The 23,597-nt window shown below is 46.9% G+C and overlaps 1 protein-coding gene across 1 annotated transcript in view; it reads left to right on the forward strand.

Moving 5' to 3' along the window:
* The window catches only part of ARG2 (arginase 2), a 31,168-nt gene extending 7,602 nt beyond the window's left edge, over positions 1–23,566 (forward strand). The window contains exons 3-8 of the mRNA XM_034769366.1: positions 14,756–14,933; positions 15,977–16,136; positions 19,994–20,088; positions 20,273–20,377; positions 21,584–21,720; positions 23,142–23,566. Coding sequence (XP_034625257.1) covers positions 14,756–14,933; positions 15,977–16,136; positions 19,994–20,088; positions 20,273–20,377; positions 21,584–21,720; positions 23,142–23,347 — 881 coding nt within the window. The 3' untranslated portion in view covers positions 23,348–23,566. The remainder of the gene's footprint in view (positions 1–14,755; positions 14,934–15,976; positions 16,137–19,993; positions 20,089–20,272; positions 20,378–21,583; positions 21,721–23,141) is intronic.
* The last annotated feature ends 31 nt before the right edge of the window (positions 23,567–23,597 follow it).

Genomic DNA, 23,597 nt, shown 5'->3' on the forward strand with positions numbered 1-23,597 from the left:
AGAGGGAGACTTGCCAAGAGAGGGTGCTATGATGTTGGGCTCTTCGCTCACATAGTAGCAGAGTTTCATTCTTGTAAGGCTCGAGCTCTACATGGCAGCTCAAAGCTCTCTAGGAGTAGAGCTCTGCTCTGGCAGCACAGGAGCAACATAGCAGGGGGAAGGCAGCTGCTGTCAGAGCTGATTAACCTAGAAGGGAGAAGCTCTACTCCTCTGTGACTTAGAAGCCTCTAAGGCAACTACTACCACTTGCTTCTCCAAAACAGCAAGTCAGCCGTTCTCTCCCCCCCCACCCCCAAGCTCTTAGAGGAAGTCCACTGCGGCAGGATGGTCTCCTCCTTGCTACCATAATGAATCACGGAGCTTCCTCTGGATGTCTGCTGAAGGGGCTATAAAACTTTTAACTGCAAATGTTATTGCTCATTATGTGCTAAGAGCTGGGCAATCAAATCTTGGTAAAATGAATTTCTGCAGGTGTCAAACTTACAGGAGTTAGGGTTGCAGGCTTGGGCCCACTCTTCTCATCAGCAACCCATTTATTCAGGAGATGATTAGGCTATTGAATAGGAGAGTCTGTCTTTCTGGCCTGGAGTCCATTGATACAAGCCCCCACCCATTCCATTTAGACATCTCCTGAACTGGTCATGGGGCAGATGGATGTTTACATGTAAATCCAATTAGGGATTTGGTATTCATGTGTCATAAACCTAGATCCCATCTCAGCAGTCTCCCTTCAAGGCTCAGCCCATTAAAGCTCATAAGCCTTTCCGTGTTTGCAGGGCCAATTAAAAAAAAAATCGAATCCTGCCATTTATAAGGATTTCTTAAAAATCTGAGCTTCTGATTTCATCTGTAAATCTCCCGAGGTGTATCCACACTAGACTTTGTTTCTCATATTTTCCAGTATTACTAACGCTTGTACAGTGACTGCTGGAGCACTTGTGTAAATAAAGTTATAGGTGACTGCTAGCATTTTAATCAGTGTGTCCTCTATTATTTGTACTTAGTGGATCTAGACCAGTGGTCCCCAAACTGTGGGGCATGCCCTCCTAGGGGGGCACAGAGGAATGTTCAGGGGTGGGGGGATTGCAGCACGGCCCGGGCCAGCCCCCAGAGGATATGAGACACTGGGGAGAGAGCACAACCCAGCCCTACTCTGCCCCCAGCTCTGCTCTAGCCCCGCCCCAGCCACAGTCCTGACTGCAGCTCCGCTCCTGGTCCTGGCAGTCCCAGTCCAGCCTCAGCTCCCTCTCCCAGCCTTGGGCCTGGATCCCAGACCAGCCCCAGCCTTGGCCCCCTTACCCTGACTGCGCCCACCCCACCAATCACCCAGGAGCCACAACCCTGCTCCCAGCCCTGGCTTGTGGGGGAGGGAGGCACAATTTGAAAAGTTTGGGGACCACTGGTCTAGACTACAGGGGGCTTGAAGATGCTAGTTGCCACCAGTCCCTTTTGTTCTCACCCATTGATAGCACCAGGGGAGTTGCGTCCATGTTAGCAGTCATGGGAAATATTTTCAGAAAAACCCATTCTGGACAAAGGGTCCCAGTGTAATCTGATGCCCTGTGATCATTTCACCTGCTCTACAAAGCAAAATAGTGTGAGCACTCTTCTCCAACATGCTGTTCTTCTAAGGGCCTGTTGATACTAGGAAGCTTTGCCATTTTAACTATACCGGCATAATTAGTGTGGGGAAACCCCCCCGAGAGTGTAGGTAGTAATACCAGTATAAAGGTGCTTATATCAGTATACTTCATTTTGCTTCCCGAACTGGAATAAGTTATACTAGTGTAAACACCTGTTAAGTCCACACTAGGGTTTGTAGCAGTATATCTGCATCAGTAATAAATAAATATAACCAGGTCTGTTGGGGGTGATTTACTGGTATAACTTTCAAACGTAGACCAGCCCGAAGTGGTATTAACTTCAAAGGCTAGTTACAACCTATGAAGACGCCAACAATCAAAGCACAAACACTCAACTTGGAGTCTGGACACTCATTAAATAAACAGCTATCTGCTCCATAGCCCTCTTTATAACTGGGAGAGGCTCTTTACTTGTTCTTTGAAGTGGGACTTTCCTGTCACATGTCCTTTTTTGGGCAATTGAATTCTCTGCATCATGATCCTTGGAATTTTTCCCCTTAGGTTTTGTCTGTATTCAAATCTGCAACAGTTTAACTTCAGATTGGTTTAAAAATCATTACAGTGCACTCTGATCACAGTGCAGATGCTCTTAATCCAATTTAAGCTAAATTGATGTAAAACAGGAAACTTTATTTCCTGACTCTTCCTCTTGTGTGTCCTCTCCTTTTCCTCCCACCCCGAGTTTTACTAAGATGACTTAAGGCACTGGAGCAAAAAATAGAGAGCTCTTTGTTTTTCTTTCATCTCAAAGCACTTTACAATTTTTATGTATATGTGGATCAGTTTATCGATTGCTTAAATTCAGCCACCTCTGAGATAGAAGGAAAGAGGGAAGAATATGGATTCTAACTGGAACCACATATGGGATTGATGCGGGGGCAGAACTTAGTTATCTGAACTAGATTTTGGCATATTCCTTGTTTTTAAGTGCCATGGAATCTTTAACAACCATTTTGTTGGTTGAAACTTGGTTTTGCCTCTCATCTGAAAGACTCGGATATGTGAGGTCTGAAAAAGCTTGCAATTTGCACAGTTTTTTCAGGAACCCATGAAGTGGTATGGTGTGTTTTTGGGGGGGGATGGAAGAGGCAACTTTCAGTGGCAAAACCATCAGGCAAAATATCATGAATTTGGCACCCAAATCAGCTGTCAAAAAGCTAAGCCGCACTGTAGTTTTTTGTGTTTTTTGGGGGGACGGGGGTGTAAAAATGTGAAGTGATCTGGTAATGCTGAGTTCTCTTCCCCCATAAGTCTTTTGGAAGTGCTATTAGTATCAGAAGGAACTGGGAAAAGCAGTGATTCATTCCTGCTTTGGTTTTTCTTTACCCGCTTGGGAAAATCAGTATGTTATCTCATGTAACGGTAAAGAACAATGAGCTTGTTGCTGGGGAGAGATTCATTATAGTGGGACCTGATGTGGCTGTCATGTCCTTGGTTAGGGTTGCTGTTAGAAACATGCTGCTTTGCTGGCTTTAAGCTCATTGTGGGCTTGAAGAGAAGACCGTAAAGGGTTAAATAACATGGGAAACTTGGGGAAAGCAGTGTAAAATAGATGTCAGAATAGTTACGATAAATACAAATTCATATTCTCTGGCTTCTGGCCACCTTCCAGGAATTCCGCAGAACTGGCTACCCTGGTATCTGGAGTTGCCAGTTACAGGGCTTGTGCAGCACAATAACATTGTCATGTTATGTCACAACACATTGAGGTTGCATCAGAATATCCTGTTCTGATGTAATTCTACAATGTAAATGTTTCCTAAGCCTAGAAACTGATTTTTTGGTCACCCATTAACGTCAGAGAGCCCAGACCCTGTGTGACACTGACTCACATGGGAGGAAGTTGGGGAAGTGTGATGAGCTAGGAAATTTCAGGGTTTGTGGACAACCTTGAGAGCACTGAGTTTGAATGGTAGTTGACTGATTTGGTTTTGTGGGTTGGCAGAAGATAGTAGAGATCTAGTGTTAAAATAGATACTGGTTAAAGAAATGTTTTCTTGGAACCACCTCTCATAAGATGTGCAGAGCAGTAGGGTGAGGGTATTGGGGTGTGAAATGTAATGGATGAGACAGCCCTGTTAAACCATTCAGTGCATCTCCCTGTCAGTGCTTGAATATATGAATGTGTGTATATATAATATAAAAAAAGAGAGTGTTTTTTCAGCTTAGTTTTAAATTTCACGCTCTGATCCTTCTCCAGTAGGAGACTATTCCACAGCTTTAGTAAGTCTTAGAAGCAGCAATGTCTCCTGCTGCCATTCTGCCCTCTTGCTTCAGACCTGATCACACAATCCCCAGATGTTGTGCACTTGGGTGTCCTAGATTCACATCTGTAGGGAAGACAGCATCTTCTCACCTTCCTGTCAATAGGGGAGATTTTTCTCTGCTTAGCCTAGTGCAGAGGTGGGCAAACTACTAGCCCCTCCCCTCCTCTCCCCCCACCCCCCGCAGCCTCAGCTGGCCATGCCACCAGCGCTCCGTGCGGTGGGGCTGCAAGCTCCTGCAAGGCAGCATGGCAGCGTGACTGGCTGTGGCTGGGCAGGGCGGCTGCCAGTCCTGCTGCTCTGAGCGACATGGTAAGGGGGTTGAGGGGGGGGGAGGTTGGATAAGGGGCAGGGAATCCCAGGGGGCAGTCAGGGAGCAGGGGATGGTTGGATGGGGTGGAGGTTCTGGGGGTGGGCTGTCAGGGGATGGGGAACGGGGGGTTTGGATAGGCATGGGAGTCCTGGGGGGCCTGTCGGGGTGGGGGTGTGGATAGGAGGCAGGGCAGTCAGGGGACAGAGAACGGGGGTGTGTGGATGGGGGTGAGGTCCTGGGAGGGGCAGTTAGGGGCAGGGGGGTCTTGGGAGGGGGCAGTCAGGGGACAAGGATCGGGGGGGTTAGATGGTTGGAGGGCTCTGAGGGGAGCGGATAGGGGGTGGGAGCCAGGCTGTTTGGGGAGGCACAGCCTTCCCTACCCTGCCCTCCATACCGTTTCGGAACCCCAATGTGGCCCCTCAGGCCAGAAAGTTTGCCCACCCTGGCCTAGTGGATTAAAACTGCTTCAGAACAGACTTCTTTATGCACAGGTCATAATGAATGATTCATCTGCTAGCTCTCTAATCATATCCTCTTACTGACATTCATACAGAAGCGACTGCAAGGCATATGTAGATGTACAAGTGGAGGCTAGTACAGGGGTCGGCAACCTTTCAGAAGTGGTGTGCCGAATCTTCATTTATTCACTCTAATTTAAGGTTTCACATGCCAGTAATACATTTTAATATTTTGAGAAGGTCTCTTTCTAGAAGTCTATAATATATAACTAAACTATTGTTGTATGTAAAATAAATAAGGTTTTTAAAATGTTTAAGAAGCTTAATTTAAAATTAAATTAAAATGTAGAGTCCCCGGACTGGTGGCCAGGACCTGGGCAGTGTGAGTGCCACTGAAAATCAGCTCGCGTGCTGCCTTTGGCACGCGTGCCATAGGTTGCCTACCCCTGGGCAGTACATCCCGAACTCACCACTATGGCATGCCAGGTACCAAAAAGCTACCTGGGTTCGTTAGAGCCCAGACTCCCTGATCTGGTCTGGTGGAGTGATGGTTGTACCTAGTAGCCTCTTGCTTTGTACGGAGAAAAGGGAATGTTTAAGTTAGGTTTTTATAGATCATTCTTGGTTCCCCATGAAAGCCTTTCCATTTTGCCTCTTTACTTCGTGACTCATCAGGCAGGCATCCACAGCAGTAATCTGAGATGGAAGAGCCATTGTATAAGTAGGATTACTGTTTTTGTGTGAGTAAACAGTTACATAATGAAATATAGCAGTAAACAGTCAAAGTGGGATTTTCCAGTTGCTTGCATGGTGTATCACAGCCAACTTTCTACATAGTAGTCCCAGGATTTAGAATGGCCGCCTGGAAACTGCGTATGGAAATCTTTCACCTTTAGATCATTTCCAGTCCAGCCCAAACAAGCAGTGAATTGAAGGTCATTCCTGACTGATGATTTTCCAGTTTCCTCTTTGTGTGGTATCCCCATTCAATTCCCTGCATCACAAAACAACACCCCAGTGGCAGTATCAGCAGAGAGGGCATGAAAACTGAATTTCCTTGTGATCTCTAGAGCTGCGGCTTCTGGTTCAGGAATGAGCCACGTTGGCAGGGCGGTGCTGCTGCCTGCACTGTACAGGTGTTGTGGTTAAATGGAGATACTCTGTTTCCAGAACTACTGGGCCAGAAATAAAATTCCTCTAAATCTGTGCAGGGAAATTATCTGCTAGTGAATGTTCCCGCTTGTGGGAGCTAAGTGAAGAGGTGAATTTCACTTAAAGGGAAGGCTGGGAGTGAACATCATTCAGTCTGTTAGGACTTTATCTTCCCCAAATATCCAGGAGTTTGAGCATGTGCACCAAGGAGAGCAGATCCTAAATAGTTTAATTAAATATGGTCCTGCATTAAGTACACTAATGTAGATGCTTGGACAGCTCTGAAATCAGGCTAACCCAGGTCAGTTTGTGCTGTTCCCTTGTGAACTGAGGACAGGACTTGCTTGGCTGTCTGGATATTCCTTTGGAGTAGCTAGGACATGTTTGCTGGATTGCAGTATAGAACATAAGCATCTGTTTGAAGTTCAATTTTTTTAAATTGTTTTGAAAATAGTCATAGATATCAGATGGAAAGAATCACTAAGTCCCATCTGGGCCCCACTTCAAGAGCCAGTGCAGTGTTGATCCTATAATGTGGTGGTCTTTGTCCAGTACAGATTTAAATGTCTCAAGTGATGGAGCATTCTCCACTCCCCTGGAGATTATTCCACAGCCAAATAGACTTTACTGTTTGGTAATATTTCCTCATATTCAATCTAAACTTTTGATTGCGCAGTTTCATGCCGTTACTTTTGGTCTTATCCCCCGTGGATTGCTCTAACACTTTTCTTCTGCTTGGTCACACTCTTCTGTAGTAGGTTCTCTCTAGCCTTACTGGGAGCTGCTGCAGTTAAAGCTATGGGAGCTGCTGCAGTTAAAGCTATGGGAGCTGCTGCAGTTAAAGCTATAGCATCCTTCATATAAAGTAACTCAAAAGTGTCTTTCCAGGAAGACTAGAGAGAGAATAACTCTATTTCCAGAGCTGGATGCACATACTCTATGTACTCTGTCTGCATACTTGATTAACAGCCAAGTATCATTTGTTGATCTTTTTGTTTTTATGGGTTTTATTTGTTTTAAAGAACGCTGCACTAGATCAGTGGTTCCCGAACTGGGGTTCGTGAACCCCTGGGGGTTTGTGAAATGTTACAAGGGGTTCTCGTGAAAAAATTTTCTAATGGAGGACAGAGCTGTCCATAGGGACCGGGACAATTTGGGGCCAGCAGCCCAGAGCCCCTGGACTTCCAAGAGCTAAGCAGATCAAAACAAGCATATCTATCACACTGATATTTAAACTTCAAGACTCCTTATAAGAAATGGAAAGGAAGGTGGATATTTTTTGCTGTTTTTAAAATTAAATAGACAGCTAGTATTGTTTTTAAAATTACTATGAAGATCAAGTTTAAGCTTTGTTGTAACATGCGTTGTTTGCCTGGACTGCTCAAGACCTGAATGCTTGTGTAGGAGGAACTCTTCGAGTTGGCTTCTTAAATACCTTCATGCTGTTTCACATCTGATACTCCTTGATGAAACATAGGAGCCTTGTCTTATAAGAGGCTTATTCAAAATGATACAAGCTACAAAAGTGAGATCTTGGAAGAGTGTTGCCATTTTCATAAAGTAATAAAAACACTGTAATGATAAATAATAAGTGTGTAATAAGCTTGTCATAAAAACAAATTTTATATTTCCAAGATCACTGCTTTTATAATTTATACCCAGGTAAAGGAGAAATTCCCTGGAAATATTCATTTTTAGGAGGGGGGTTACGAGACTTGACATTTTAGTGAAAGGGGTTCACAGGTTGTTAAAGTTTGGGAACCACTGCACTAGATGGACCACGCTGATCCAGTAGGGCAGTTCCTGTGTTCCAAACTTGGCTACAATTAATGGTGCTGCTGCATAAGACCTGAAACGAAACTGATTGGAAAATGACTATAATAAGTACAAGTGAACTCGACTTAAATTCTTGTTCATTTCACTTGTTGTTTCACTCTATCATTCAACAGACACATAAATGAGAGGCTAGGTGCTGGCAGTAAGTGTTGGTTCATCATTCTAACTTCAGCTCCTGGGCAGCTGATCATAATATCTTAGTAGTCTACTAAGAGCTGAAGTTAGAATGATGAACCAACACTTACTGCCAGCTCCTAGCCTCTCATTTATGTGTCTGTTGAATGGCAGAGTGAAACAAGTGAAATGAACAATATATATAAGTCTCTATATATAAAGTTGTCTCAAGGTCACCAGTCAGTTCTCTGGCGTCCCAGCCTATTTAGTGTGTGTGTGTGTTGTTGGTTGTAGTAAGCACAATCAGGAAAGTAACAAATACTTTTCTCATGGATTGTATTTTCTAAATGGACAGTCTACCTAATTCTCAATTACTGAGGGACAATCTCCACTCATTGATATATTTTGCTTTCCACAACCAAATCGCTGTACAACTTTTCATGAGTGACATACCTGAGTATTTGGATTCTAATATCTAAACTGTGTTGTTAAATCTATTCACCAATATTTGGGTTATTGCTGATTATGTACTCTGTATCATGTGACTTTAAAAACAAACTTTGTATTTGTGGATAATCTAAGCACTATACCCAGATATACAGACACTCTTTTCCCAACTTATGTATTAATATAATTTTTTAGCATTAGCTTTAATAAAATTTCTAATACGGCTTGCAAGATCTTTGGAGTAGGACCCTTGTCTTGCTTATCTAAAGTCCCAGCCTCTGGTGCTTAAATAATATCTAGTAAGAAGAGTTTATCGTAAAGGTTCCAGGAGCAGGCGAGTGTTTGCTCCTGAGAGTGTTTTCATATAGTCTTCTCAGATGCACATTCTCAGCCAAGACTGTTAAGTCATCCAGAGAAATTTGAGCCAGACTCTGCAACTACCGAAAGCATTTGATGTGTCAGAGATAGGCACGTTGACGTTGCTGGAAAAAGCCAGGCTGCTAAACCATCCTTCAGGGATTATTTACTGTCCTGCTTATTCTTGCTCCAAGCCCTAACTTTTTGCAGTTATTTTTGTACGAATATTTCCATAACAAAAGCAGGAAATGGAGAGGGAAACCCTTCTTGAAGATGCTGTGTATTTTGTTTAAATATTTTTAGTTTTATTTCCAGGGGGTTGTAAACCGTTTTGAAGGTATTCATTTCAGTAAATTGCCTGTGTCTCCAGTTGGTATCCAGTTGACTTTGGTTCATTTACATAGTGTGACCTTGTTTGTTAAAATGCTGTGAAAGTTGGTGTGGTGGTGTCATGGTTCTGATCCCTTTGCAGTACCCCTTTGGGGTGTGACGGAGTTATGTACTTACTCAGGTTCTAGTCCTCCAGATTGGGGCAGTCAGTAGCAAAGGGCTTAGGACAGAATTTCAGCTCTTCAGCCAAGTTCCTTTGGAGACTTACCCCTTCCAGGGCTCCAAGGGAACAAAGAAAAGAACACAGACTAGGAAAACAAAACAGCCAGTCCCAGGTGAGCTGCTGGCTTCTCATCCTTTGGAAGGGGGAGGGGAGGATGGCCTTGGTTAAGTCACAGTCCAGCTCTGTCTCTGCTGGTTAGCAACTGGAGTGTACAGTCCAGCCTGCCTTCACTTCAGAGAGCCTGGCCCATTCACAGGTAAGGGTGCAGACTCTGTGTGTCAGGCCTCTCCCTGGAAACTGGGGGACTAGCCATCTGTCCTCCTAGAGCAACCTGCTACTGAGCTGAGCGTCACCCCTTTTGAAGTCTCCCTCCACTCCTGACATAACTTGAAAGTGCACCAGGGTGGGGCCACTTGACCCCACTTTAATTCCTTAAACCATTCCTACCTGGGGTGGGGTTTGTATCCCGCCATCCCAATAAGTCATATTTATTTTATACTGGTGAAATACCCTTTTAAAGATGCAGCCCCAAGATTTTTCTTTATAGTATTTGACAATGGGACTTCTACAATAGCCACTGAATATAGTCACGGTCACTAGGTGAGACATCCTAGCACAGTGAATTATGACTCAAGGCATTTAAGACTTTCTAAGTATGCTGACTTTGTTAGTGAAGAAAGCTTTGTCCTGCTAGGTCCGCAGATGTGGTGAGAAAGTAGCAAATTCAGGGTTTACGAAACATGATTGGATCTTACCTCTGGCAGTGGCCAGTAACCAATCCGTCAGAGGAAGGAGATACTTTGTCCTGTAGTGCACCCAGCTAGTTGTAAAGTCCTACATACTGTGGAGAAGAGCAGAAATCCTTGTTTTATGCCCCTTATATAAGAGTTTTTGCTTCAGGTGCCTGCTCATGTCCATTCCATATTAGGTGTGTGTGCTTGCCGCATGCTCTGGTGCCGTAAGTTTTTTCCCTCAGTGGTATCCATTGGGGACCGGCTCTGGTGTCCCTTGAAGCGGGGCACACATGCCGCGGTATAAGGGGTGACGCGGGCTCCCCCCACCTTCAGTTCATTCTTGTTGCCAGTGACGGTGCCGGAACATCTGCTGCTTCGGCTAGCTTTTTGTTTTGTTCAGTGTGTCTCACAAACATTTTTTTCTTGTAAAATAGTTGTATTTAGTTAGTTCTAGTTAGTTGGTCCCAGGCGGGACTCAGTCTAGGGACGGGGCATGCCCCGGTCCCCAGGCTTTAAGCCATGCGATTGTTGTAAGCAACCTATGCCATCATTGACCCGCACGCTAATTGTTTAAAGTGTCTAGGCGAAGGACACATAAGTGATAAGTGTCGCATCTGTAAATCAGTCAAACCCTGAACAAAAAAAGAGAGACATCTGTCTCAGGGCACTCCTGATGGAGTTGGCGGTGACCCTGGCACCAGAGCAAAGGTCCGACTTGGCCCCGAACAGTGCAGTGCTGGTGCAGTGCGCTCTGACGGCACCATCTATGAGCTGGCACCGATCCCCTGCCCTGGCTAAGAAGCCCAAGAGGACCGCGAGGGGAAAAATCTCCCACATAAGAAAGGGAAAGGAGAGGGCTGGAGGAGAGCCAAGACCTGTGCTGGGTGGCTCAACACCTCTGTCAGGGAGTTGGGCCCTAGCTTAAGTTGAGCGGTCTAGCACCTCCCGTACTATGCTTGCCACACTGGACAGTGACAAGGGCCTCTGTCACTGTAAGTCCCATCGACACCCGAGGCCCTGACGCTACTGGTGTCACCCACACCAGCTCCAGCAGTACCCAAGTCCAAGGGTAAATCCGCCGTGGGACCATTCTACGTGTCCCCACCTGAGCGGCACCGCTCCCCATTATGGGGAACGTCCCACTAGCACTCACCTGCATGGAGCCGTCATGCTTCGAAAGTAGGGAGGCAGGCTCAGAGAAGCCCTCTAAGGTTTCCAGACCCTGGGCACTGACAGCTGGATTTGAGGCACAGCTTGCCGGTAACTTGGAGCAAACCTGCAGAGGCATGCGCCCCCTAGCATGAGCATCGAGACCGACCCCTCATGTCTCCAATGCTTCAGCATCAATCACGTGACCAATTGGTTGAACGGAGCCACCGGTCACACCCGCCTGCCGGCACCTGTTGCCAAGATGCAAATCCCCACGATCGGGAAGATTCTCCCAACGACCAGCCCACTCTGACCTCCGGTCCCAGTACCGGTTAAGCAGCGTGAGGTGTAGATCGCCAGTCTACCAATGCCGGTCTGCCGGATGCCGAAGATCCCTGAGGGCCCGCATGAGGAACTCGTCTCGATCAGACAGGTCGACATTGAGACACAGTGGCCAGCACCGCAGGAGGGCAGCCGGTCATGGTCACTCTGCAGCAACCGCTCCACTTACGACTCTGGCACTGAACAGAAGTCCTTATCAGCGGGACAAACCCGGCACCAGTGGTACCGTCCACATAATCGGCGCTGCAACTGACCCCGTGGCCCCCTGGCCAATCGCCAGTGGCGTGGTACCCTTGGAACCTGTGGGGGTTTACCCAGCCTGCATAGGCCGCCCAGTCAGTGGCGGGGGCCTCAGATAGGCCATCGGCTGCAGCATCCCGCCCTCCTCCAGAAGTGGCGGCCCTACAGGGAAGACCACCGCCCCCAAGCCCATGTGGACCTAGGGGAGCAGCCAGTTGGACCACCAGGGCATGTGGTAGATCCCTTGGCACTGGCTTCATCCTCATTGTCGTCGGGCGAAGCTATTATGGGTCCGCCTCACCCAGTTCAACAAGATGATGCCAAGGCTCACCAGGAGCTTTTGAAGAGGGTCGCCTCTAATCTGGGGCTCCAGGCAGAGGAACTTGAGGAGCTGTTGGACTCATTGTTTGACGTCCTTTGTTCCATGGCACCTGCCAGCGTGGCTTTATCCCTACATGAAGGGTTTTCGAAAATTATTAATGCCCTATGGCAAACCTCCTCCTCCCTGCCATCCATTTCAAAAAGGGCTGAGCCCAAATATTTTGTGCCATCTAAAGGCAATGAGTATCTCTATACTCACCCAGCCCCAAACTCCCTCATAGTTGAGGCCATTGCCTCTCCCTCTGGTTAACCTGGGTCTACACCCAAGAATAAAGACTCGAAGAGACTGGATCTGTTTGGGCGAAAATGTATTAGTCTTCCAGCTTTCAGTTGAGAGTAGCCAATCACCAAGCCCTCCTTGCCGCTGCAACTGCAACATGTGGCAGACCATGGCCAAATTTGAGGTCTTGCTGCCCGAAGGAGCAAGGAAGGAGTTCCGGGCGATCCTCAAAGAGGGCACGGTTGCAGCCAGAGCAACACTCCAAGTAGCCTCAGATGCAGCAGACTCCATGGCTCGCACCGTGGCCTCGGCCATTTCCAAGCAGAGGGCATCCTGGCTGCTCCTCTCAGGTCTGTCAACTGAGGCTCAGCAGTCTATGCAGGACCTCCCCTTCAACGGCCAGGCCCTGTTTGCAGAGCAGACTTGACAGTAAGCTGCATGGACTGAGACTCCCGCACTACCCAGAAAACTCTAGGGCTGTACGTCCCCAGTCCAGCCTGGAAGCGGTTCAAACCGCAGCCATCTCAGGGTCGAGGGAGCCAAACCCGGCAGGAGCTGCCCCAAAAGAAGAGTAGGAGCTACAAGTGCCACCCAGGCCACACCCCTCCATTCTCTGCCCAATCGGGCTCAAGCAGGGAGGCAAGCGAGTGTTTTGAGGATGCGCTCAAGGGCAACGTAACAGACTATGCCCCGGATCCGTCTTTCCCGCTGTTTCCAACCACCTTTCTTTTTTCCTCCCCGCATGGACCACTATAATTTCAGACTGCTGGGTCCTCAATACTGTGGCGCAAGGTTATACCTTCCAGTTTCTTTCTACCCACCCAGTAGCGTAGCTAGCGGGGTTCAGGGGAAGTGGCCGCTTCCCAAAAGCGGCGCTCCGGCCGGCGGAACGGGGCCGCGGGCTGGCCGGCTCCCGGCGCTCCGGCCCTGAGAGCATTGCCGGGGGTCTCGGTGCCCCAGACAGCGCTCTGGATGGGGAAGCGGGGCGGCCCTGCACGTTCAGACCTGTTACAAGCTGGCACAGGTCCCATCACTGCCAATCATGAGGGCCCACTCGACCAGAGCTCAGGCGTCCTTGGCGGCCTTCTTGGCGCACATTCCCATCCAGGACACGTGCAGAGCCATGATGTGGTCTTCAGTTCACATGTTCATGGCGCACTATGCCATCACTAAGCAAGCCAGACACTGGGTTTGCCAGAGCTGTATTGCAATCTACACGTCCATGAACGCCTACCTGCCTCTGTTGGCACTGCTTGGGAGTCATGTAATATAGAACGGACATGAGCAAGCACCTGAAGAAGAAAAGACAGTTACCTTTTCCATACCTGGTGTTCCAGATGTGTTGCTCATGTCCCTTCCACAACCTGCCCTCCTTCCTCACTGTCGGAGTTTCCAGCAAGAAGGAACTGAGGGTGGGGGGAGCTGGCAGCGCCCCTTATATCACGGGGTGTGTGGGTGTGTGTGTGTGTGTGTGTGTGTGCGCGCGCGCGTGTGCCACTCCAGGGGCGCCAGAGGCGGTCCCCTATGGATACTGCTGAGGGAAAAACTTCCTGCGCTTGAGTTCCATATGTTTGTCCAGTATGTAGGATTAATAGGAGTCCTAAATGTTTGTTTTTCTTTGGTCTTATAGCACCATGACATGTGGCGGTGTCCTGAGCAATGTCAAAACATGGCATGAAGGCACAAAATCATTCTGCCTGGACATAAATTAACATCCTGTAATAGAGAACAAAAAAGGTGGCACTTGTGTCTCTGAGGCTTTTTACTCTTCACCCTGCGCTCATTTTTCAGCAGCCCTCTACTTCATTGCACTGTTTAACAGGTAGGGAACTGTCCTTCTGTATCTGCTCTCCCTGTGCCACTGTAGCTCACTTAAGGACCTTGGCTGAAGATGGGCAGGTATGTTTGTCTTGTTACACTGTGGAAATTCCGACAGATCTGGAGACATTTGTAAAGAACATCATTAAAGTTTTGAGCCTGTGACAGATCAAAGGAACGTGGAAAATTTCAATAATTCAGAGGTCCGTCAGCCCAAGACACTTGATACTTATTGACTGGCTGTGTTGCCTTAGTATGTCTAGTATGTAAATAGACTCTAAAATGGTAATGCTGTTAATCGTTAGTGGGTAGGTGTGCACACATCAGGGGAGTCTTTCAGGAAGCCGTCTCTAATTTCTTGTTTACTCTGCAACCCTCACCATCTGCTGAATATGTATCTGAGAATCCCGTAGCTCCGTTGCAGTGTTCTGCTCTGCCCAGTGGGATGGGAGCCCTGAGGCGGTTTCTCTGTGTAACACACTTAACTCCAGCCAGAGCTGGCTGGAAATTTCAGAGCTCTTTCTAATGGCTGAATCAGTGCTGTTGATGTAGTAAGTTGGGGGGTGCCTGGTAGGGCAGTCTCCTAATAGTCGCTGGTGAGCTGCAGGGCTTAGGCTGGGGAGCACCTGTTTCTTTTGGCATAACCCAGTCATTGTGAGTGTATTTAGAATGCCTTTTGGGGTACTTGAATCCACACTTAACCTTTTGCTTTTTGCTGCTGTGTGTGTTACCAGGTTGCCAAGTGTACGACTTTGGAGATCTGAGTTTCACTCAAGTGCCCAATGACGAGCTGTACAACAACCTGGTCAAATACCCACGCTCTGTGGGATTAGCCAGCCAGGTGCTGGCTGACGCTGTGAGCGGAGCAGTGGCTGCTGGACATAGCTGTGTAACTATGGGAGGTGACCATAGGTGAGTCAATAGATGGCGCAATGCTCTGGGCGGCAGGGCTGCAAGCTCTTGCCAAGCAGCGCAGCTGCAGAGCTGGGGCCTGACCCGGTGCTCTGTGCTGCGTGGTGGCGTGGCTGGCTCCAGCTGGGTGACGTGGCTGCCTGTCCTGGTGCTCTGGGTGATGCAGCTGTAGTGCTGCCAGCCACCGGTGCTCCAGGCAGTGCGGTAAGGGGGCAGGGAGTGTGGGGGTGGTGTGGTCAGAGGGCAGGGAATGGGGATTGAATGGGGGCAGGGATCCCCAGGGGGCAGTCAGGAAGGAGAGGGGGGTTGGATGGGGCGGTGGAGGGTCCGGAGGCTGTCGGGGACAGGGAACAGGGGGTGGATGGGGCAGGAGTCCCGGGGGGGGCGCTGTCAGGGGGTGAGAAGCAGGGGGAGTTGGATAGGGAGCGGGGCCGGGTCACACCTGGCTGTTTGGGGAGGCACAGCCTCCCCTACCCAGCCCTCCATACAATTTTGGAAACCAGATGCAGCCCTCAGGCCAAAAAGTTTGCCCGCCCCTAGTGTATCCTCTTCTTTCCCCTCCTCCAAATATCCCATTCCTCTGTCTCCGTCCCCAGACTGGGAACAGCAGGGAGGCGGTGGACTGTGGTGAAATGAGGCAAAATGATTGGAGACGACAACAATAGGGAGGCAGCAGAGAGTTCGGTTGGTGACTGTGCAAGATGAGCCTGCTAGGTGGGGGTGAGATGGGTTCTGTTGATGCTTATCTGGACCTGGGGCAGGTGAAGGCTAGGGCTCTTGGTAAGAAAGCAAAGCCCTGCCCCCATATCCCAGTACTAGTATACTCCTGCAGAGTTTTATGAAAGGTAGCCCAGTCTCCTGTGGGCTAATGCAGAATCATGATGCATAGTGATACACGTCACACCGATGTTCGTGTGGTGATGGCAGGTCTCACTGGGATGAGCTGCTGCAATGCAAATATTGGACATTTGAAATGTGGCAACCTCGCTTATCATAGCCCCTGGAATTGTTCAGTAGGACATGTGTTTTATGTACTTTTTCAGCTTGGCGCTTGGTTCCATCAGTGGCCACACCCGGCAGTGCCCTCACCTCTGTGTGATCTGGGTGGATGCACACGCGGATATCAACACCCCTCTCACAACTCAATCTGGAAACCTCCATGGACAGCCAGTCTCATTTCTGTTACGAGAGCTCCAGGATAAAGTAAGTGGCTCTAGGTTTTGTTGGGGGTGGGGGGAGGTGACTGTACAGCACACTGTTTAATTTCAATTCTGGTGAAAGGTGCTGGCTTATCTGCCCCTGAGGCTGATCTCCCTTTTATCCCCTAGATAAGATAAAGTTACAGGCATCCTATGTCTATAATCTGCTAGTGCTGAGAGAGACATTCCTTATTCAGCTCTTGGCCTCTTTGTAGATACTGCCACCTAGGGACACTTACTGCCGAGGTGCTAGTGGATTTTGTAATGGACACGTCTGCTAGGAACTGGACGGAGAGCATCAGCCCATGTCACAGAAGTTGCTTGATCTAGATTTGAAGTTGGAGGTGAGAGGCTTCATGCCCCATTGCCACTCAGTCTCCTGTGCTAAAACAGACCTAATGCATCAGCAAAGGCTCCAGACCAGCAACTGGACAGCGTGTGGAACCTGCATATTCTTGTAGCCAGTACACGGAGACTCTTGTAGTGCGCAGGCAGCAGTTCTGCCGGGTGAGCCAAAAAGGGAGCCTCCCCTTCTGAGCCTGTAGGAGCTGTGCCAAGCTCATCCCTGGCTGATGACCGTTCTCTTTAAAGGCACAAGAAGAGTGGCCTGCTTCTGCAGCAGTCAGAAAAGAGGCTTGATATTGGTACACCTAGGGCATTTAATAACCACTCTGCCTTAACTGCAGCCTGGAAGCCCTGGTACAAGTTCCTGTAGCATACTGTAGGAGCTGCCATGGTAACCAGTACAGTGTCTGTGGCATCTGCAGCAGGGACCTAGTTAGAAGTGAGCATGTCTGCTTCAGCCTAGGCTCCAGGTTAGAGAATGGGAGGTCACCACCTGCAGGTTGAGAATGGCAGCTGGAAATGCAGTACATCTGGCTCTCTTCACATATCCTACTTTGTCAGTATGCATATTCAGCATGTACTGGGTACCTGCTGCTTATGCATCAGGATGTTCCTAAAGGAAGGATTTGACTGTTTGAAACAAGTGTTCAGTGCAGCATTACACACAATGGGAAGGAAATTATGCAGCCAAACCACCCCGAGCTGAACTCCCAGCAGATCCTGCAAGCTAAACTAGCTCTACTTGTGCACTGGAAACCTCTATGGAGCATCAATTAAGGTGGAAGTGGGCTTGTTAGCACTGACCCCCGCCCCTCCCACACAGTAAGGAAACTCCCATCTTTTCATGTGCAGTGTATTTATACCTCCCTACTGTATGTTCCACTCCATGCATCTGATGAAGTGGGTTTTAGCCCACAAAAGATTATGCCCAAATAAATTTGTTAGTCTCTAACATGCCACACAGACTCCTCGTTGTTTTTATATAATCATTGTTAATCAGTAGCGCCTTGTAAGTGAAAGTTCAGTGGCTTGGCCTGACCTGTAGCGGGCTTGGCTGTACATCTGTATTACCAGAGAAGGGATTATGCATGAACAGATCTTTTATTTGTACTTGTTTAATAGATAAACTGTACTGATAGCTGGGAGAGGAGAGCTTACCTCTCCTTCCTAACTAACTCTGTAGCTCTTGCTGGGTCCCCCTTCACTCAGACCTATCACCCAGAAGCATGAAGAATATTCTGGTTCTACTCTTCTAGCTGTATTACTACACAGCCTTTTCAAAGTGCTGTACAAACACAGACTAGTCCCCGTTTGCCCTTTAAACTAGGTAGTAATGTCTTACACATGCTGTCTTGCCCAAGGTCACACCATCATAGTTGCAGAGGATTCCTAGCTTCCAATCCTGGGTGTAGTCTATTAGGTCACTGACTTAGTGATGTCAGCGATCATGACTTAGCGTGAGCTGTATGTTTGGCTCCTCACAGGCTGCCTCTCCATGGACACCCTCTCCCAGTGAAAGGCTGGTGCTTGTACTTTGCTCAGGATGGTATCTGCAGTTCACCCCCCTCTTAAACTGGGTCTCCAGATCGCTGCACTCCTGTTTACCAGCAGGTCCAAGTTGGGTTTGATCCCTGCTCTAAACTTTCTGTGATCAGTATAAAAAAATGGATGGACACTGAACAGCCTCTTCAAAGTACATATCCATAGGACCATGAGAGGAAAAGGGTTAAAACAGACCTATATGTATATTGTCTTCCCTAAACTTTAGCCTTTCCTTGCATGTTCAGGCACCTCCACCACCACTGGAATTGGGCAAGACAGTCTGCACCCCCTGTAGCCTGTCTTACTCTGAACCTCAGTGGCCTACCCTCTAAATTCACAGGTTATCTTTTTATCCATTTTCAAGTTGTTTTGTCTGTCCTGGGCCTCTGGCTTATGCAGTTCACTGAAGGTGGGTCAGAGATGGACTTCTAGCAGTGGATTCACTGTATTATCCATTAAAGATCAGCAGTTTGAGTTAGTCATTGTCTGCTTTCCGGGAAATGTGTAAAACCACTCTGCCCCCATAAAGCAGACAGCATATTCATCACCTAGAACATGCTGTTTATAAGAAGAGATTTCCCATGTTCTTCACATCAGCCTTTGCCAGTTATTTACAGAGGAAAAACTTTGCTTTTGCTACTTCTGCAGCCCATCCACATAAGTTCCACTGCAGGCGCTACAAATTCAACATTACCCTTATTTGTCCGTCCGTCCATCCACGTGAAAGTGCTGTCGAGGAATTAGTCCCATATTTTGAGTCAGAGCTGAGATTCAATTCCATCTGTCATTGCACCGTTGAGACACTGTACACTAATCACTAACTGTGATAGGAGGTGGGAAAACTTTGGGGACAGACAGTGGGCTGGAACTTGAGAGATTTGAGTTAATTTCTCAGAATCCTGGCATGCCCTTAAGTTACTTTCTCTGTACGCCTTAGTTCTCATCTGTGAAATAGAATTAACACTTCCCTGCTGCACAGGAGGATAAATTCACTAATGGTTGAGGTGCTCAGTTACTATGGTGAGAGCTATAACAGAACCTAGTTTCCCAATCAGTAAAATAGGGATAATGTTGATCCCCCTTTGCAACGTATTTGCATCCTTGTATGAAAGGTGCAAAGGAGTAGCCATTTTCAGCCCCCTGTAGTACAAAGGCCTTGCCAATCTGCTATTCTCACTCAATGGAAGGGTTTACCAGAACTGGATGAGGGAATCTCATTATTGACACAATTGCTTTATCACTGAAGTTGACCCTAGTTGGATCTCTCCTCTATTGGCACTTGCTGCCACAGTTTTACTCCCTAGGAAGTCTGCTTTCTAGCTCAACTTCCATTAATGTGAGGTAGCCCCTTTTACCAAAGGCATTTCATAGCATGCAACTTCTGGGGGGGTTTCCACACTGTTGAGCTGATTCTACCTTAATGGTACAGTCTCATGTAAATAGTTATGACCTTGTAGTGTCTCTTGTGCATAGATCCAAGTGCCTTAAAGGTACCTTTTATCAAGCACTTGTACCCATCTGTGAAATGGGTATATCTGAGCGAGAAAGGTTAAGTGACATGATCAATGATAGAGCAAGTTATTGTTAAAGCAGGACTAGAACCAGCCCCCCTATTCTCTCAGGTTATATGCTTTCCCTACACTGCTAGGCAGCCAGCAGCCTAAGACACTACTAGGTACTTCATTTTTTGTTATGTTCCTTAAATGCTGCTGTTTGTTTTAGAACAAATAGTATGAAAGGGGCAACGTTGAGATTGTTAGGAAATCTTGATTTAGCCCTGTTCCCAATCCATTAGACCTTGCTTTTCTGTCCCCAGGAGGATTTCACTCTGGGAGGAGAGAGGGTAGCATGAGGAAGTGAGTGTCAAAACTTTAACAAGTCCCTAAAATTATTTCCGTTGTGAACTGGAAGCTTGTTAAACAGCTGCCACTAGAAGTCGCTTCATAGCTATATACCACCATTCTCTGCTTACAGATGCCGCTGCTTCCTGGCTTTTCCTGGCTAAAGCCCTGCCTCTCAACATCTGATATTGTCTACATTGGTCTGAGGGATGTGGATCCTGCTGAACAGTAAGTGCAAGACCACTGTGGGGGGGAGGGCTTTTTCTTACTGGTGAAGTCTGAGCTGCATGTTCACTTGTGCTAGTGCTACATATTTAAATGGCGTGGGCTGGTGGTGAGGGGTGTAAGGTTTAAAGTACTAAACGTTTTAGCCAAAAGCAAGAAAGGTTTTTTTTTAATTTTCTTTTAACAGCTATATTTTGAAGAACTATGACATTCAGTATTACTCAATGAGAGATATTGATCGCCTTGGAATCCAGAAAGTCATGGAAAGGACATTTGAACAATTAATGAGCAGGTAAGTTGTCACTGAAGAGCAACAGAAGCTGCTTGTGTTGGACAAAACATAAGTTCCTGAACTGTAAGTTGTTAAGGTGTTAGAGAATAACCTATGCAAGTCTGCAGTATTACTTTCCACACCACCATACTCATCTTTCTCTTTCTGTATGATTTAAAAGGAAAAACGTGCTCAGTTACTGCTGGTGAAATGTAGCTGAGTGCCAGTCCTATCCACAGCATAAGCACAGCACATCTAGCAGCTGTGCAGACTTCAAGACTGAAGTCCAGTCTGTTGATTTTAATCCTTGGGCTCTTTGCTGGCATTGCAATGAAACTACTTCACACTGGGTCAGGAACAGCCCTACTGTAACTGTTAGCTGCTACAAATGTGGGATGGACTCAAGTGCCTCCTTCACCCACATCTTGAAGAATCTAGGACCTGGCTATTAAAGTTTGAGGAAAAGGTTAAGTCTGCACCATTTGATGCAGCTCAGACATATAGTAAGCATAGAGTTTAGGTAGCTCATAAAACCACCACTCTGGTTCTGAATCTCCATGGGCACAGAATCTCACTCTTCCTTGAAGTTACTTTTTAAGCCTTTACGGGTTGGAAATTCCTCTTGGTTAATGTGTTCAGAGTTAACTGCTGCACTAATGCAAGTCTGCAGCCAGTTTGAAACTAGAGTTGTAAGGGAGATGACTTGTCCCATTCATCTTAATCATAGCCTCAGGGCTTACATGATGCCCTGGAATTCAGTACTTTTGCTCTCTAGTTTTCCCCACAAGATTGAGCTAATTAATGCTCTCTGTGCTGTTCCATGGAGCCAGATGGCATGGATTAGGGGGCCAGAGCTGGAACTACTACCTTTGCTGTGCAGGGGCAGCATCTGAGCTAGACAGTGGAACAGATGTACTGGTGAAGTGACAAGCTTCCCCCTTTCCTAGCACATGCTTTAAGGAGGGTAAGGGAGAAAGAGGAACTCTGCTTTGGGAAGTTTTTTTGAACATGGCATGCCTGGACAGCCCTGTAGGAGTCCACAGCATAAAGAAACACGAGTGATTTTTTCTCATTGGTTTTCCCACCTCTGAACCATACTTTGTGGGGGGGCTTAAACAATGGGAAAGTGAAAAGAACAACTTTATTCTAGTGTGCTGTACAGTACAGGGGGACCTGACCACATGCACGATAGCAAAATATCAAACCACTAATTTTATTTTTCTGCAGAAGACAAAGACCAATTCACTTGAGCTTTGACATTGATGCTTTTGATCCTTCACTGGCTCCAGCAACAGGGACACCTGTTTTAGGTGGATTAACATATCGGGAAGGCATGTACATTACGGAGGAAATACATAATACAGGTAGGAATCAACCAGCAGTGTTTGATTAAACCCAATTATCACACAAGCCTCTTCACCAAGAGCTACTTCTATCTTTACAAGAAGTTATTTGAGACATTAACAGGTATGCATTTCAAGTTGCTTCTCTATAACCAGACTGATAAGACTAAGTAGTAAACTTTACATCAATGATTTTGGAGGGGCATGGTACAGTAGATCACAATGTTATAGGTCCCTACTTTATTTAGCAATGAATAGATGGGGCCAGACTTTCAGAATTTGACACATGCATGAATGACCAGTTTTACATCAATATTCCTTTTTTGCATAAGTGTGGTAACTGCATATTAAAAATGGTTAGACAACTATTTTGTACATACCCAGTTCTAAAAATCTGGCCCTCATCTTGCAAGTGATCCTAAAACCCAAGGTTTAAGCTTCCACTGGGGGGGGGGGGGCTTAAAGAAGAATGCTATTGCAGTAGTCAGCCCCTGACAATCCCGATCACTCTCACTTCCATGAACATGACTGAAATACTTGTTCTATCCCAGAACACCAGTCTTGCTAAAACAAGACTCTCAGCTCTGCACATTTAACAAGTTTTAAAGGTACCATAAGCTTTAGGGCTAGGATACCTCACTTTAGATATTAAATCCACTTAGTTAAACAGCTTGTTTCTTAGGGATTATTACTTTTCCTTGTTCGACAATCTTAACTCTCCATCTAGATGTGCTCATACACTGTGTGATCTGGAGCAGTGTTGAACCTAGGCTTCAGGCTCAATACCAGGTGGACAAGGTAGCCAGTGCTATTTTACCAGACTAAGACCTCTGCTGTATAACTGCCAGCCATTGAACTGAACCACTGATTCCCATAGTTAAACTCCACTAGCATAACAAATTCAAGTAGCCACATCTGGAGGAAGAGAAGCTGAACAAATCTTTTCCTCATTTTAAACTTCCACCTTTATGGTTGTAAGAGGTTTTAGAATGTAAAGAGGCATTGCTTTTAAGTCTACAGCCAGAGACGTGCAGTACCTCTACTTCTAGACAGTTCTCACTGTTTGTTTCAGTGCTGTATAATCACTGGACTGATGCTTGGGAAAGGTGGAGGTGGTACAGTTGCTGGTCAATGTAGAATAGTACTGCCTCCAGTAACATGAGAGGCCCCAGGGGCCTCCCTGTTTGGTTCTTCAAACAGGTTCAATATTCACATCTGCTAGCCCAAAGCAGCCTTTGAGCAAGAGCCACAGACAGCACTGTGGTTGGAATTCTAGCACTGGGGGATGGGCTTACCTTTCCCCAGGATGTTTTAAAGTGCAAGGTTGGGGATACGAGCCTTGAGCTACTTGGTGACGAGTAGGATTCAAGCTGCCCTGGTTCTGGATGTATCTTACTGGACTTCTGTTCCTGCTGTTTGATGGGCTGTTACTTTTTTCTTAGGATTGCTTTCAGCTGTGGACCTGGTTGAAGTAAACCCATTGCTTGGAGCCTCTCAGGAGGAAGTGAATGCTACAGCCAATCTTGCAGTAGATGTGCTAGCAACATGCTTTGGGCACACAAGAGAAGGAGCGCACACTGTTTTTGATGAACTCCCAACACCTAATTCACCAGATGAATCAGACAGTGAGGAGCAAGTGAGGATTTAGGACCCCCAGATGGCGGAAGACACTTCACATTGAGCATTCCAGGGCTCTGCTGAGGCACTTGAGTGGCTAGATTAATGGCCATGTCAAACACTTGGAGTGTTACTTTTTTTAAAGAGACTAGTTTTTTTCCATTTGACCAATAACTACTGTATGATGTATACGTTTTATTCATTTAGTCAATTAGAAATATGTAAATTTAGACAAGTAATAAAATACTTATTACTGTCTATTACCATTACTTCAGTCTTAG

Source organism: Trachemys scripta, chromosome 4, assembly GCF_013100865.1.
Source record: "Trachemys scripta elegans isolate TJP31775 chromosome 4, CAS_Tse_1.0, whole genome shotgun sequence".
Taxonomy (NCBI): domain Eukaryota; kingdom Metazoa; phylum Chordata; order Testudines; family Emydidae; genus Trachemys; species Trachemys scripta.